The sequence below is a fragment of the Portunus trituberculatus genome, chromosome 23 (assembly GCF_017591435.1).
Source record: "Portunus trituberculatus isolate SZX2019 chromosome 23, ASM1759143v1, whole genome shotgun sequence".
Taxonomy (NCBI): domain Eukaryota; kingdom Metazoa; phylum Arthropoda; class Malacostraca; order Decapoda; family Portunidae; genus Portunus; species Portunus trituberculatus.
Window position 1 is genome coordinate 14,602,729 of NC_059277.1, and position 18,091 is coordinate 14,620,819.

Genomic DNA, 18,091 nt, shown 5'->3' on the forward strand with positions numbered 1-18,091 from the left:
TAGTTCTGTATTTTGAAAATGTTATGATATTTTTAGTAGTTTTTTTTTCACTTTGTATAAATAAACTAATTCACTGTGTTCTTAGCTTGTAATTTTCTGCATTTTCAGTATTTCCTCTGTGCAAGCAAAAAAAAAAAAAAAAAAAAAAAAATTATAAAACTATTTTTTTAGCAACTTCCCAAACTTTTCCATGTAAAAGCAAAGGAACTCAATCATTTTTGTAAGCTGTTGTAGTTTCTAAGTAGCTTAGTTACTGCACTTTATCCAATAGTTTTCCCTTGTACAAACCAAACAAGTCAATATTTCTTTTTCTTAAAGTGGTGCATTTTGAAGTAGATATCTCTGTACAGGCACAACGAGCTCATACATCCCATAGTTCTATTGTTCCCAGTAGCGCTCCTCTCTGTAGACATAATGAAAGCCTTCCCCAAACTTTCAGAGCAGCAGAGACGCGTGTTCGAACCGCCAGTGATCGCTGTGTCAGGTAGAGCCAAAGTTACACGGTTGTTGCACGGTGGCGCCAATGACCTAAACAATACTTCCTAACACGTGCCGTAGACCGTTTGTCTGTTATGGTAAAGCCCAGCCATAACCCAGCTTAGTGTTGTCAAGAGTCTGTTCCCATCTACCATATCCTCGTCTGGCCGTGAACTGTGCATGTTTACAACCGTATTCTGAAACACTCCTGTGCACTCACACCTCGATTACTTTCAATAGGGTTTAGTTGAAGTGACACGGGTTTTTAAGAGCTATTGTGTTTTAAGTGACAAATTAACAATATTCATACATTATTAACAAGACATACACTCTTGAGAACCCGGATAATCATTTCTGTAGTCCTTGAAAATAGTCGCAGTGAAAGAGCAGGGCGTTTCTGAATACGATCATTAATATCACGACTGTTAGTGAGTGAATAGAATGCATATAAAAGTCTGCGTCCCTTTCGTTAACTATTGTAGCTTTAAAATATTTACAATGTGGATAGCGGATAATGCAGGTGAAGATGTTTGTGAGGTGGACTAAACACGACAGTTATTTTTGTGAAAGTAATGGTGAGGCAGGAAGGTTGGAGGTAACTGGATGAGAGAGAGAGAGAGAGAGAGAGAGAGAGAGAGAGAGAGAGAGAGAGAGAGAGAGAGAGAGAGAGAGAGAGAGAGAGAGAGAGAGAGAGAGAGAGAGAGAGAGAGAGAGAGAGAGAGAGAGAGAGAGAGAGAGAGAGAGAGAGAGAGAGAGAGAGAGAGAGAGAGAGAGAGAGAGAGAGAGAGAGAGAGAGAGAGAGAGAGAGAGAGAGAGAGAGAGAGAGAGAGAGAGAGAGAGAGAGAGAGAGAGAGAGAGAGAGAGAGAGAGAGAGAGAGAGAGAGAGAGAGAGAGAGAGAGAGAGAAAGCAGTGTGAGACAGACAAAGGCAAAGGAGAGACTGACAGAAACAGAGTCAAAGTCGAATACAGACAGAAAGAAGAAGAAGAAACAGACAGACAGAGAAAAACAGACAAAAAACAGACAGAAACAGTGAGAGACAGAGACAAACAAAGAGAGACAGAATGAACACTATAAGTACATAGGCGAAAGTAAACCAGAGAAGGAGACACATATAGACCGACCGACATGCAGAGAAAGAGACAGAAAGAAACACACTGAAATACGGGCAGAAACACAGATAGACACAGAAACAAAAGAAGAAAAACTAATACAAAAACAGAGAGGGAATGAATATTGTAAGTATATAAACGAGAGTAAACCAAAGAAACATACATAGATAGAGAAAGAGACAAAAAGACACACAGAGACACAGAAACAGAGAAAGACGGAATAAAAGACAAGGACGGACAGTAAATCAACATTGTAAGTACGAAGGCGAGAGTAAGCCAGAAAGGTGTACAGGTGAAGTCTGACACTCGCACAAATTGACCAGGAAACCCATTAAACCTGATTACATCCTGAGTGTGTTGGCGGGACGGGGCGGGGCGGGATGAGCGGGGCGTGGCAGGGTGGGGCGTGGCGAGGGGGGATGCAGAGTTTCCAACCAGGCCGAGGTTATCCTAGATGGGAACACGACTGCAGTGCGTTGTTATGATCCTTAACGCACTTTACATTCTCTACTGATTTGTCTCGTCGCCAATACAACGGACTCTGAAGTGTGTAGTAGTGTAGCACAAAATCCCTACGTACTTTTTAAATATTACCATATGAGTAGTAAATCACGTTGTTGATAATGTATATAAGGTGTTGGACTGATACTTTTTCATACCTTTCACGATAAAGAGAGTCTGAGTAACTGACATGAGTGGATGACTAAGTTCTTAAATTTCAGCGCCTTCAAGTGACAGATGACTGTTCGCTCAATTCTTTATATCTCAATATCTTCAAGTTGTATACTATGAATAAAAAAAATAGATATGTAGGCGTATGTTAAGATCGTAGAATCAGCCTTGAAAATTAACCCTCATAGTTTATCTTAGTGAATGTAACTATTCACATTTAAAAGAGGCTGGGCAGGAGCTACAAAACTACTATAATCCATCCAATACTTTATATAGGTTCCAAGTCTCATAAAATCACCATTATTTCATCACAACAGGATAAGATACGTTGTTGCCGTATCTGGTCACTTCTTAGCCATAGGTAAATAAAAGGATAGTTCTTGACTTGACTAAATCTTCTAATGACTTCTAGAGTATAATGAACTAACTGCTACAGAAATTTTCCAAAACTCATCCAATCACTAATCTATATTATAACTTTATGTTGAAGTAACTAGATCATTCGTAACCCCCACATTGAGAAAAGTAACTATAATTCAAAACTTGATCAAATCTTTCACTCTTTCATCGACATACAGAATGCATAGAATACAACAAAATCAATGTAGTCTACTGAAAGGTTTGAGTTATTGATCCCCAAGAAAGAAAGTAAAAAAGTGCAATGCCATTCCGTAGATTTAGTCACATTCCTACCAAGAGTTTGCTGGGGGTAACTTCAATATTACGAGTACTGGGATCGGAGAGTAAAGTCGTTAAAGCTTTTTCTGACCTTAGAAAAACTTCCAAGTTTTATCAAAGTTAGTAATTCTAGAACTTCCTGCCTGCTTCAGTATTTCCAACTACCTACGATTTGAACTCATTTAAAGGGTGGTTTCAAAACATTTGCCCCATTCTTTTGACTAACTCTCTTGACGTTGTACGGGGACTGGCACCTCAATGGGCCTTTTGTTTGATAATTTTTGTTATCTTTGGCCAGTTTTCCTCTCTTACGTGAAAAAAAAAGATTCTGCAAATATGTTTGATAACATTCCTACCATAAATATTAGTAAGTATAACTTCACTATTATTGGAAAGTGAGAGATAGGACAATATGAGTATCCCGAAGCGCTCCCTGTATATCTCAATACATTCCTCGTATCAAGAGGGCTTAGTAATACATGGTGACTTAGTCATTTACATATTCCTTTCATTCATTCATTAGCAATCTAACTCTTATGTAAAAAAAAAGTATTCTCTGTAATACTTTATTCTGTAAATTCAGTTATAATCCCATTATCAAAAGGAATTAGTGGGATTTAAGAACTTAAATCATTCATACCCTCTTTATTCACACATCAGTAATCGAATTATATAAAAGAAAAAGTATTTCTGTAACACCCTGTATAGGCTATAATTCTACTATTACTACTTAATCTTGTTCTAATTCCTTTCAACAGAGAATTATAACTAAGAATGCAGTTAATACCGTGTTTAATCTTTATATTATGTACGTGCATGCTGTCTGTGTGTTTGTCTGTCTATTTGTCTGTCAACCACTCACCTCTAGATCACACTCGTTACAATACAGTATTCCGTAGAAGTGATAGATTATTTACAGAATTACCCTCGTATTTCTCACTCTACTGCATTACTTTTTTCAGCCAAGTAAATTAGTATGCTTCATTTGCTAGTTGTGTCACTAATGTCCTCATAATTTTTACTTATTCTAAAGAAATATAACGGACACGTACAACAAAGTCACTCTCTCTCTCTCTCTCTCTCTCTCTCTCTCTCTCTCTCTCTCTCCTGTAACGGTAATGGCCATTATATAACAATGAAGCATGCAAAATTATTTAACCGAAAAAAAATCAGCCGAAGTGAGACGTGAGTAATTGTGTGATGCATATTGTAAACATTTTGGCGTCTCATCTTGACTGCTTTGAACAGGTAATAGTGAAATTTGTTTTCGTTTTCAAGGGTGTTTTCAATGATCAGGGTAGTAGCTCAATTAGTTTTTGAGATTTTCAAGGACGGTGTCATAATTCTTTGATAGTTTGAAAGGTTTTACTTGAAGTTATTGCGGTTTTATGATGAAAGTGATAGCTAAACAAGCTCTAGTGGAGGTGACTGAAGTTCAACGGTGTTTTCAAATTTACACAGTCTCTAATGAAAGATATTGGTAATTTTCAAGAAGGTTTTCGTGATTTCACTAGTAGTTTAACCAAAATTCTACCTTATGATGATGTTTTGAAGTTTTCAAGGATGTTTTATAAATCTAGTGATAATTCAACAGACATTCTACATTGTCAATAGGCCAAACACCCATGAGAACACGAGTAATCATCCCAGGTACCTTTGAAAACAGTCACGGTGAGATAATAAAGGCGTTTATGAATATGGGCACCGAACTCCAGCAAGCTTTCCATCCCAAGGTCTCTGCACTATACACTCCACGCATGCAGGAGTGACTCATCCATACTGATTCACTCACATACCTTTGCCGTCCCTGATACCATACGGCGCAGGCTAACTCTATCAATTATCGCGGGGTAGAAGGTGAATTAAGACTCCTCTCCGCACTAACCTGGTGGAAAGGGAAAGGCAGTGAGGGTCAGAAGGGTTACAGGTAATGGAAGGAGAGTAAAGGTGAACTATGTGGGAAATATGCGTGAAATTGATAGATGGTTGTGTGATTTATTTTATTATTATTATTATTATTATTATCATTATTATTATTTCGTGTTTGAATTGTAATAGGGTGAGAGAGAGAGAGAGAGAGAGAGAGAGAGAGAGAGAGAGAGAGAGAGAGAGAGAGAGAGAGAGAGAGAGAGAGAGAGAGAGAGAGAGAGAAATTTCATCTAATCAGTAGCTATTTTATTTCGTCAGTTTCCAGTCAGTATCATCAATATTCATCAGCTCGTATCATTTCTTTCAGTATTAATGACTTTCGTATAATTGGCATCAACAATGACCAATTTCATAATACCAGCATTATTACTTACTGTCACGCCATCACTCCTCCAGCTAAGCACTGTAATGTACGAGGCGAGGCGAGGGTGGACTGAACAACCTTATCCCTTCGTTCGACTTGCTCTCCAACCCTCATTACTTCCAGGAGATAAGACTATAAGTGTGATTTTTAGTATAATTTTTTTTATTTATACCATGTGGGTTTTTCATGGGAATTTATGGGCTACAGGGGATACTTTTTTGTCGTACCTCCTATCTCAAAGCCCACCCGCTAGGAAACCGTTGCCCCGAGTGAGGAAGCCCAACCTACACTCGGACCGTGGACAGGATTCGAACCCGTGCGCTTGGAGACCCGTCGGACCCCAAAGCACGCGTGGTTCCACTGTACCACGGCTGCCCATTACATAAAGAACGCTTACATCTTTAAACCTAACCTGAGCACTATTATTCGTGATTCAAGCAGTCACCCTATCACCTGACCTCATTCAACCCCTTCATCACCATGAGGTGTTTCTGCTTACTATTTGGTGATTTTATACAGCTTCAGAAACTCATGTGAGGATTAAAATAGTGAAGATTCTGGCTATTAATCTCTGACCTCCATAGACCATCCCTAATGTGAATAAGATCGTCTAATCATACCCAAACTCAAAGTAAAAATGCGTCCCAGTATTGAAGAGGTTAACTCCTTCAGTACTGAGTCACATTTTTAACATGATTTTTGGATATGGTTTGACGATTTTATTTGCATTAGGAAGGGTCTATGGACATCAAAAGCTTAATGGTCAAAGTCTTTACTATTTTAATCCCCACATAAGTTTCTGAAGCTGTATAAAATCGCTAAATATTAACCAGAATAAATATGAAAACGCGTTATAGCACTGAAGAGGTTAAGAGGGAGGTCTCAAAACATTTAGCCTTATTCCTTTAGCTAACTCACTTCACCATTTTCAGGGACTGGCATTTCGGTGGGACTTTTTGTTTAATTGTTTTTGTTGCCCTTGGCTGGTTGTTCCCTCTTATATTAAAAAAAAAAATATATATATATATATATATATATATATATATATATATATATATATATATATATATATATATATATATAAATAGCTTCCACATCATACCTGTAAAAGAAGAAAAGGAGGAAAGAAGGAATGAAAAGTGAAAATTAGGAAAAAAGAAAAAAAAGAAGGGAAAAGGTAAACAAAAGAAGGAAAACAAGAATGGTACATATAGGATTAATGTGTGTGTGTGTGTGTGTGTGTGTGTGTGTGTGTGTGTGTGTGTGTGTGTGTGTGTGTGTGTGTGTGTGTGTGCGCCTGCTTTGAACAGGCATTAGTGAAATTTGTTGTCGTTCTCAGGGGTATTTTAATGATCAGGGTAATAGTTGAATTAGTTTTTGAGATTTTCAAGGATGTTGTCATGATTCTTTGATAATTTGAAAGGTTTTACTTGAAGTTATTGCAGTTTTATGATGAAAGTGATGAAAGTGTGTGTGTGTGTGTGTGTGTGTGTGTGTGTGTGTGTGTGTGTGTGTGTGTGTGTGTGTGTGTGTGTGTGTGTGTGTGTGTGTGTGTGTGTGTGTGTGTGTGTGTGTAATTCACTGTTTGATCTGCTGCAGTCTCTGACGAGACAGCCAGACGTTACCCTACGGAACGAGCTCAGAGCTCATTATTTCCGATCTTCGGATAGGCCTGAGACCAGGCACACACCACACACCGAGACAACAAGGTCACAACTCCTCGATTTACATCCCGTACCTACTCACTGCTAGGTGAACAGGGGCTACACATGAAAGGAGAGACACCCAAATATCTCCACCCGGCCGGGGAATCGAACCCCGGTCCTCTGGCTTGTGAAGCCAGCGCTCTAACCACTGAACTACCGGACCGTGTGTGTGTGTGTGTGTGTGTGTGTGTGTGTGTGTGTGTGTGTGTGTGTGTGTGTGTGTGTGTGTGTGTGTGTGTGTGTGTGTGTATGTATGTGTGTGTGTGTGTGTGCGTGTAATGTCTTCCTATCACACACCATATCAAAGGATTCCGGAAACACACACAAAAGTTACAGCGTTTGAAATCACAGCGTTGAGAAATGAGGGATGCGTTTTGTTTGCATCGCGCTGATCCCTTAAGCCGCTGAGGAACACATTGACGGGTGGGTAAATAGAGGGGATTTCAGTGCTGGATAAAAGTGGATATGATCTCCGTGTTCAGTTGAGGTGAGTTTCAAGGTAGTGATGGTTGTTGATGTGTTTTGTAGCGGGAATGTGTAGTGCTGTCTGTATATGTGCATGTTATACTTAGGAATGGTAATAGTGATGATAATGACGATAATAATAAAGATGATGATAATAATAAGAGCAATAATGATGATAAAAATGTTAAAGATAATAATAATAATAATGATAATAATAATGAGAGCAAATGTATAAATAGTAATAATATGAATAATGAATGAATAGGTAAAATAACTACTTTCACCACAAAAGCCACAACAACAACAACAACAACAACAACAACAACAACAACAACAACAACAACACAACTACAACTACAGCTACAACAACAACAACAACAACAACAACAACAACGACAGCAACAACAACTACTACTACTACCACTACTACTACTACTACTATTACTACAACACCTACTACTACTACTACTACTACTACTACTACTACTACTTCCACTACTACTACTACTACTACTACTACTACTATTAACAATAATAATAATAATAATAATAATAACAATAATGATAATAATAAAAATAATAATAATAATAACAATAATAATAATAATAACGAAAATAATAATAATAACAACAACAACAATAACACCCATAAAACAAAGGAATGAGCTGAAGCCAAATAATGTAGTCATAGAATAGACTAGTACCGTAGCCCACTAATTGCTTGCCCACACCTTTACAACTGTGTGTGTGTGTGTGTGTGTGTGTGTGTGTGTGTGTGTGTGTGTGTGTGTGCTTTGAAACCTGTTTACCTTCGTATCTTAATATTTTTTTGTACCACCACCACCACCAACACCACCACCACCACAGAAGGATCAGCAGATGGCGGCGCGAAAGAAGGCGGAGGCGCAGCAGCTGTTGATTGAGCTGGACAGTGACAGGGACTGGGCCAATGCCTGCAAGCGGCCGGGACTGCTGGGTGAGGCGGGCAGACAGGCGGGTGGTAGGTAGGGCGGCGGAACACAGGTGGGTAGTTGGGTATGTAGAGCAGGTAGACGGAAGAAAAGGAGTAAATAGGTAGATACAGGGATAGAATAGTGGTTGGATAGAGAAATTAGTAGTTATACAGACAGACAGATAGATAGATAGATAGATAGATACACAAACAATCAGCCATGTAAGTAAATAATTTAACAGACACAGGAGTAGATGCACAGAGTAACGTACAGCAATACATAGTCAGTTGAATTGATAAAGAATGAAAGACAGACAACGTGGATCTCTTCCTTGTCGTGACTTGAGCAGCTAATCCTTGGCAGTGGTGGACGTGTACAGCGAGTGGTGCGGCCCCTGCTCCAGCATGACGGGACATCTCAGGAGGATCAAGCTAGAGCTGGGAGACGAATTCCTGACGCTGGCCACGGTAAGTCATTCCTCGCCTCTTGCATTCCCTTTAAGCTCTTTTGTCTATCGCCTTCAGAGCTTTGGATGTGTTTCATTCTTTTTAAGTTCCTCTATCTATAGTTTTCTGAGGTTTAAATGGTTTTATTCCCCCTTGAACACCTATAGACTGTTTCATTCCCTTTGAGTTCCTTTGTTTACATGGACATCAGAGCTCTGGACTGTTGAATTTCCCATTCGTTATTGCATTCACGGTCTTCAGAGCTGTAAACTGTTTCCTCTGTGAGTTTACTATCTAATCTTCAGAGCTCTAGGCAGCTCTGCTGCATTACCAAACACTTTGTTCCTTATTTTTCACTACTTCATCGCTTTCGTTATCTACGTTACCCATACTGCTATCGTGAAATTAGTTTCGTTTTTCGTTATATTCATCATTGTCGTAATTACAACAACAAGAACAACAACAAAAACTACTACTGCTACTACTACTACTACTACTACTACTACTACTACTACTAGTACTACTACTTCTATTATCACTACTACTACTTCTACACTATAACATTTTACTATAACATACTAATACTATAATAATCCTATTATTATTATTATTATTATTATTATTATTATTATTATTATTATTATCATCATTATCATTATGAAAGATAAATCCAAGGAAGGGTGTGTGTGAAAACGACAAGCATAACTATTTGTTGAGCTAAATAAATAGTATTAGAAAGGTGTTTTACAGTTCACTGATTACAAATAAATGTTCGCGGCAGGATGTGTATCATTCACATCCACAACTCTATTAATTATGTTTGCCAGGCATGAGACAAAGAAAAATGTAAAAACTTTTATTGCATGATAAGGTTATAATATTGCATGATGTCTGGCCTAGGACTCAATTGCAAGTATAATGGATTCTACGACGGCATAAGAGTATTGATATAGACACAACTATCTTACTAACATCGAAATTTAGTGTATGTCCTGTCTTTCCTGTGAGACGAGTGATTCCTGTTAACCTTCTTGTACCGTGGCGTGTTTGGGTCTCCTAACGCTCTGTCCCCATTCAAGTGTCCAGTCAAGGGTACATTACAAAGAAATCGATGGAAATGCTACTTTAACCCCTTCAATACTGGGATACATTTTTGCCATGAGTTTTGGGTAGGATTAAGTGATTTTATTGACATTAAGAGGGGTTTATGGAGGTCAGAATATCAATGGCACGAGTCGTCACTATTCTAATCCCTACATAAATTTCTGAGTCTGTACAAAATCACCAAATAGTAAGAAGAATGAATCTGAAAATGCGTCATGGAACTGAATGGGTTAATAGACGCGGTAGACGAATAGAACAAATTCAGTACTCAAGTTGTCTACGAAGAAATCGAAGGAAATGCAACTGAAATAGACGCGGTAGATGAAAGGAACAGATTCAGTACTCAGGTGGTCAGTGGTGAATTGTTAGGGAGCTTTAAAGGAAGGATGGCAGGTGGAAAGACGGCAGGTGTGCTTCATCCAGGGCCTGTCACGTGTAGGCAGGGTGACTTATTGTATCTTTCCATGTTTTAAACGCCCTTATATCCTTAGGAGAAGGAATAACAGGTTCAAAATTGATAAAGTTACATTTCAGAGAGAGAGAGAGAGAGAGAGAGAGAGAGAGAGAGAGAGAGAGAGAGAATGTACGTAATTTGAGAGAGGAAACGAGACTCATTTCGCTATTAAAGTAAGTTATGAAAAGTTTGTTGCTGCTTTTATTTGCTATATAATTCTGACAACTCTCTCTCTCTCTCTCTCTCTCTCTCTCTCTCTTTCAGGCAAACGCGGATCGCATTGAACTCCTGGAAAAGTTTAGAGGAAAAGCAGAACCAACGTGGCTGATCCTAGGGGTAAGAGAGAGAGAGAGAGAGAGAGAGAGAGAGAGAGAGAGAGAGAGAGAGAGAGAGAGAGAGAGAGAGAGAGAGAGAGAGAGAGAGAGAGAGAGAGAGAGAGAGAGAGAGAGTAAACATACATGAACATTACAAACATTATGACATATGTAACTAATAAAAAATAATGAGAAACAAACAGACAAACAGACAAACCGACGAATAAATGGGCAGATGGACACACACACACACACACACACACACACACACACACACACACACACACACACACACACACACACACACAGAAATAGAAAACAATCATAAAGAATCCATATAATAACGGAGAGAGAGAGAGAGAGAGAGAGAGAGAGAGAGAGAGAGAGAGAGAGAGAGAGAGAGAGAGAGAGAGAGAGAGAGAGAGAGACCTAACCAACCAGGCTATTTTATGCTTTTCACCATCACTACCACCCCCTGTACTCACCATTCTCTTCTTTCTTCACAATCCCTACCCATTACTTTTCCTCCCACCCATCACCACATCTGTACTCTCAATTTCCAACCTCTCTTCCTTCACTTTCCTACCTATCTCCACCCCAGTTCCATATAATTTTACTTTTTTCTATAAATTCCCCCACTCTCTTCACCATAACTACATTTTACATCACCATCCAGACAAATTAACCCCTTCAATACTATGCTGCATTCGTATATTCATTCTGGTTACTATTTAGTGATTTTATACAGCTTCAGAAACTTATGTGGGGGATTAAAATAGTAAAGACTTTGGTCATTAATCGTTTGACCTCTATAGACCCTTCCTAATGGAAATAAAATACTCTAATCATACCCACAGCTTCAGAAACTTATGTGCGGGATTAAAATAGTAAAGACTTTCGTCATTAGTCGTCTGACCTCTATAGACTCTTCCTAATGGTTATAAAATACTCTAATCATACCCAAAAATTCTTGGTAAAAATCCGTCTTAGTATTGAAAAGGTTAGTCTCTTTTTATTCTTCCCACTTCACATAACTTCTCCCACCTCTCTTTCCTTACCATCCCCACTATTTCCCCTTCTCACCTCTTTTTTCTCCCGCCACTAATCCCCACCTACCGCGCCCTCCTTCCCCCCCAACAGGCAGGCAAAGCTATGGATGTGATTCACGGGGCGGACGGTCCTCGCCTCCTGAATTCCATAAGGAGACTGCTGAAGGTGGAAGTGGCTGCCATCAAAGGGAACGCTGACAGACCCGTGGTGAGAGAGAGAGAGAGAGAGAGAGAGAGAGAGAGAGAGAGAGAGAGAGAGAGAGAGAGAGAGAGAGAGAGAGAGAGAGAGAATGACCTGAGGGAGTAGATGAAGGAGGGATGGATATAAGGTAATCATTGGTAAATGTAGAGGGAGATGAATTAATGAACAAATAAATGAAAAAGAAATGAATGAAGGAAGGAAGGAAGGAAGGATAAAATGAGTGAAAGAATATGAAGGAGAGTGGAATGAAAGGAAAAAAAATGCAACACGAAGGAAAATGAACCCAATAAAATAAATTAAGAAGTAACGAAAGAAAGGAATGAAAGAGGAAAAAAATGTACAGAGAAAAGAAAAATGAAAATAAAGAAATAAATTAATAAATTACTTATCCAATAAATAAATCAGTCAACCAAATAAGAAAAATAGATAAACAAACAAACCGACTTACAAAGAACATAAAATACCACCAAGCCGGTAAATGAAAGAATAAAATAGATAAAAAAAACCAAATCAATATCACTCAGCAAAATCAGTCAGTCAGTCATTCAGTCAGTCAATAAGTCAGTCAGTCAGTCAGTCAGTCAGTCAGTCAATCAATAGATCAGTGAGTGAGTGAGTGAGTGAGTCTGTCAGTCAGTTACAGCCAGCCACTCCCCCAGGTGCTGCTAGACTCCCTGGTGAAGCCTGAGGAGGTGATCGAACCTGACGAGGATCTGGACGACGTAGAGGGAGAGCTGCACAACTTGGGTGAGAGAGGGAGAGGGGGAGAGAGGGAGAGGAAGAGGAAGAGAGGGAGGGGCAGTGAGGGTAGGAGGGGAAAAAGGAGGAACGGTGTGTTGGGGAGAGAGAGAGAGAGAGAGAGAGAGAGAGAGAGAGAGAGAGAGAGAGAGAGAGAGAGAGAGAGAGAGAGAGAGAGAGAGAGAGAGAGAGAGAGAGAGAGAGAGAAATTTCAGATGGATAACAAGAAAAACTTTAAAAACACATTAATTTTAAGAACCGCCTAACTTTTACCAACTAAACTTTTTAATTTCCTTAGATAAACTCTTTTTTTCCTTCTCTTCCCTCCTGTGTGTGTGTGTGTGTGTGTGTGTGTGTGTGTGTGTGTGTGTGTGTGTGTGTGTGTGTGTTTAGAGTACACAGCTTACTTATTCTGTAGTGTGTTTTGTTGCATTATATTTTGTGTGATTTAGTTGGAGCTTTATAAAAATCTATTGGATTGTTCAGCGTTAACATGTTCTTATTCTATTTTATTTATGAATTTATAAATATTTTTGCTTTGCTCGCATATTTTGTTACGTGCGTATGTACATGTTTTGCTTTACTGAATCGTCCACCATTGTGTGTACATATTATTGTCTTCACTTTTATATAGACTAAAACCTGAATTCTGATAATTTGATCTCATCTGGTCTTTGTATTACTGTGGTCAGTAAAACCTATTGAAATCTAATATAATCTATCTATCTATCTATCTATCTATACAGCATGCCGGCAATCCCCACACTGAGTAGTTCAAAGCACCGCACACTCTACAAACACATCACTCACACTGTTAGCCTGTCACCCATGGAAGAAAGGGGGCAGTCCTCTCCTCTTACCATCTCCCAAGAGTTAATGGCTAACGCTTTTGTACGAGTCTTCTCCAGTATTGTTCTTATCTTTTATATATTCCTCCATCACCCCCATCACTTGTATTCCTACTGCCTTCCATCCCGTCATCCCACTCTCTGTCTTCCCTTTGCCAAGCTCCTTCAATCACTTCCTGGTCTTCTTCTCTTAATACGTGACCAAACCATCTCATCCTTTTTATTTTATCACTTCCGTAAACCATTCCACCCCTGCTCACCTCTCTATCCTGTGTGTGTGTGTGTGTGTGTGTGTGTGTGTTAGTCATGTAGACATAGTTACTCACTGCTTAATTTTGGTACTAACAATACAGACTTACTTCAGGAGGATGTGTACTTGTCTGAGTTTCATTAGTAAGTTCATGAGGTTCTGATGATTTATAGCTGAAATAATTGTTGAAACATTAAATGGACAACCTGTTCATCTCACTGCATAATTTAAATTGTACTACATATAATTAGACATTTTTTTTCTTTTCTTCATAGTTTTCTTTGAAGTTGAATTTGATGTATGACCAATTTTTTTTTTAATAAACTACTTCTATTACAAAATCTACTACTACTACTACTACTACTACTACTACTACTACTACTATGCTTCTGTAGACAAATGTGTAGAGTGTGTGGTAGGAAAACACACGCTGGTGTACATACCTTCCATCAGATTGTTTCCCTACCACCCACACTATTACTACTACTACTACTACTACTACTACTACTACTACTACTACTACTACTACTACTACTACTACTACTACTACTACTACTACTACTACTACTACTACTACTACTACTACTACTACTACTACTACTATTACTACTACTACCACTTCTACTACTACCACCACCACCACTACTACTACTACTACTACTACTACTACTACTACTACTTCTATTACAATGTGTTGCAGACGACAGCGAGGCGGCGTCTGAGCTATCTGAGGCGGAACTACAGACTGGTGTTCTATTCATCTTGCCTCACATCATCTCGCACGACCAGGCTGAGACCTTCCTCTCCAACGTGGTGGCTGCAGGTGAGTAGAATAGAAAGAGGAGGAAGAGGAGGAAGAGATGGAGGAAGAAAAGGAGGAATAGATGGAGGAAGAGAAGGAGGAGGATTACAAGGGATATCCAAATAGACAGACCTTTTGTTTCTTGCGATGCTGTTTGGTGACCACTTCTAACTTGCTACAGGATAAAGAAAGAGAACAATAATGGAAAAAAGACAAGTAAGTAAAGTAGGAGACAGGAAAGGAAGAGGAGGAGGAGGAAGAGGAAGACATATGCAGCATCAACACCAAGCTATTGATTGATTAATGTGCAGTAAATTCAAAGACTTACTATCATTATTGTCATTATTACATCACCACCACCACCACCACCACCACCACCAACAACAACAACTACTACTACTACTACTATTACTAATGTTACTACTACTGCTACTACTACAACAACAACAACTACTACTACTAATACTACTACTACTACTACTGCTGCTACTATTATTACTACTACTACTACTACTATTACTAGTACTACTACTACTACTACTGCTGCTACTATTATTATTACTACTACTAATACTACTACTAAACACTTTACACACTTTATTATATTTGTCTTATGTACATGGATTAACAGAAAAAAAAATAGTTTATCACGACAAATGTCCCTTTGTAAGCTATAGATAGCTTTATGGGCCATAATATGAATTTACAGATACACAAAAAGACAACTATTCTGCATGAAAAGAGAGAAAAAAAGGTCCATTTATGTTAAACACATTGGGTAATTACATATGTACATACACTTATTTTGTCATATATAAAAGTAAACTCCTACCCAAAATATAATATTCCATATCACTAATAAAATAACAATAAAAACAATACTAATAGTAATGATAATAATAATAATAATGATAATAATACATATAATATAAATATAATAATAATAATAATAATAATAATAATAATAATAATGATAATAATAATAATGATAATAATAATAATAATGATGATGATGATGATGATAATAATAATGATAATAATAATGATAACAAGAGTAAGAATAAGAATAATACATGTATACAAAAAATATAAATATAATAATGAAAATAATAATAATGAAAATAATAATAAAAAATCAATAACAATAATAAATATAATAAATATAAAAATAATAAAAAATAATAAGAAGAATAAGAATAAGAATAAGAATAACAATATATATATATATATATATATATATATATATATATATATATATATATATATATATATATATATATATATATATATATATATATATATAAGAACATAAGAAAGGAGGGAAAAAGCAAAAGGCCGCCAGGTCTATACGAGGCAGTCCCAGTGTGCTTAATCTACCTAATTCCATCTATCTTCCCCATCCATGAATTTATCTAACCTTCTTTAAAAGCTCCCTATTGACTCAGCCCTGACTACATGACCACTGAGACTGTTCCATTCATCAAACGCTCTGTTTGAAAACCAGTTCCTTCCCATTTCCCTCCTAAACCTGAATTTTTCAAGTTTAAACCCATTATTTCTGGTTCTGTCCCCGCTACTGATCCTCAGAACTACATTCATGTCCCCTTAGTTAAAACCCTTATACGACTTAAATACTTCTATCAAGTCTTCTCTTAACCTACGTCTCTCTAAGGAATGCAGACTAAGTTTTTTCAGTCTATCTTCATAGGGAATATCCCTCATTCCCTGTATCTTTTTAGTCATCCTCCTTTGCACTGACTCCAATTGAACTATGTCCTTCCTATAATGTGGGGACCAGAATTGTACCGCATAGTCAAGATGTGGCCTGAGAAGCGCCAAGTATAATTTTAGTATTACTTCGGGACTCCTGCTTTTAACACTTTATATATATATATATATATATATATATATATATATATATATATATATATATATATATATATATATATATATATATATATATATATATATATATATATATATATATATATATATATATATATATATATATATATATATATATATATATATATATATACATACACATATATACGTACATATTGTTACGTACGCCACGGCTGCGGTTAACTGCTACAGCTCACTAGAGTGTTATCCTGGCAAAATCGCCAGCTTTGTTACGGTACAGTTAGTGGGGAATATAACACTCCACAGAGTCCCCACTACTATAACTCACCCGCCGTAACGCTCAGGTTCTTTCAAGGTCGCCAACAGTGTATAACTTCCCCCACTGTAAGGGAATCTCCTCAGCAACTCCTTCTCCTCCTGTACCCAACCAAGTAGAATTTATAAATGGTAGATGTTATGTGTAACAGGGCGAGGCCTTAATACCCCCCTAGAGAAACCGCCCACAAGGACAATTCCACCCACTTCTCTATGAAGTATTAATGCCTCTCCGCACGCCTTGTCCACAGACGGTGATGAATCACAGACTGGGACAACACGCGCAGTGTATATATTACTATACTATCCTACTACGACAAGTGCTTCCTAACACCTGTCAGACTGACACCCCTAGCCTACGACTACTACAATATATGATGTGTACAGCACATCCGGTGGTGTACACACAAGCCCAGACACCACCTACAGGTGACAACAGCCACACAGTCCAGATACTCGTCACAGACAAGTCTGACGGACGAGATCTACGCACCACTGGCCTACAGTACGAAGCCTCTCAGCATTCAATAGCGTGCGTGGCTACAACCACTACAATACAGTGTACTACTGATACTACACAACAGATGATGGGGCACACAGCCGCCCACCAAACCCCACTGGTGACTACAGCCACCAACAGCAACAACGGGACGAAACAATAACGCGTCCTCCGCGTCGCCACACCCGAGTGGACGAACGCCAGACAGGAAATGTAGACCCAACCGGCCACACTCCTTAGGACAACAAGCAAGTTGTCCTACACAGCCACGGTCTACCCAGTAGCAAGCCAGCTACTCAAGGGAGGGCACAACTCCCAGACCAATGACCAGCGAGCACCTAGAGAAGTCCAGCAACACGTCGCTCTCTTTACCCTGTGCCAGACCGACGAGCGTCCGCGTACTGAGGCGATGCTCGCAGGCACAACATGGTGGAAACAAAGAGAGGGTGGTTGGCCGCACAGCGGAACAGCGACAGCCCGGGCTTGGGGCCGCCATGCAATGGGCATATAATAAAATAATCAATTAAAGGGGAAACAAGGCAGTGCCCTCACAATATATATATATATATATATATATATATATATATATATATATATATATATATATATATATATATATATATATATATATATATATATATATATATATATATATATATATATATATATATATATATATATATATATATATATATATATATATATATATATATATATATATATATATATATATATATATATATATATATATATATATATATATATATATATATATATATATATATATATATATATATATATATATATATATATATATATATATATATATATATATATATATATATATAT

At 37.9% G+C, this 18,091-nt stretch overlaps 1 protein-coding gene across 1 annotated transcript in view; it reads left to right on the top strand.

The window, feature by feature from the left end:
* The first annotated feature begins 281 nt into the window (after positions 1-281).
* LOC123507941 (thioredoxin domain-containing protein 6-like) overlaps positions 282-18,091 on the top strand; it is a 27,585-nt gene continuing 9,775 nt past the window's right edge. The window contains exons 1-7 of the mRNA XM_045261299.1: positions 282-484; positions 8,270-8,378; positions 8,719-8,822; positions 10,624-10,695; positions 11,814-11,930; positions 12,584-12,671; positions 14,461-14,583. Coding sequence (XP_045117234.1) covers positions 8,282-8,378; positions 8,719-8,822; positions 10,624-10,695; positions 11,814-11,930; positions 12,584-12,671; positions 14,461-14,583 — 601 coding nt within the window. The 5' untranslated portion in view covers positions 282-484; positions 8,270-8,281. The remainder of the gene's footprint in view (positions 485-8,269; positions 8,379-8,718; positions 8,823-10,623; positions 10,696-11,813; positions 11,931-12,583; positions 12,672-14,460; positions 14,584-18,091) is intronic.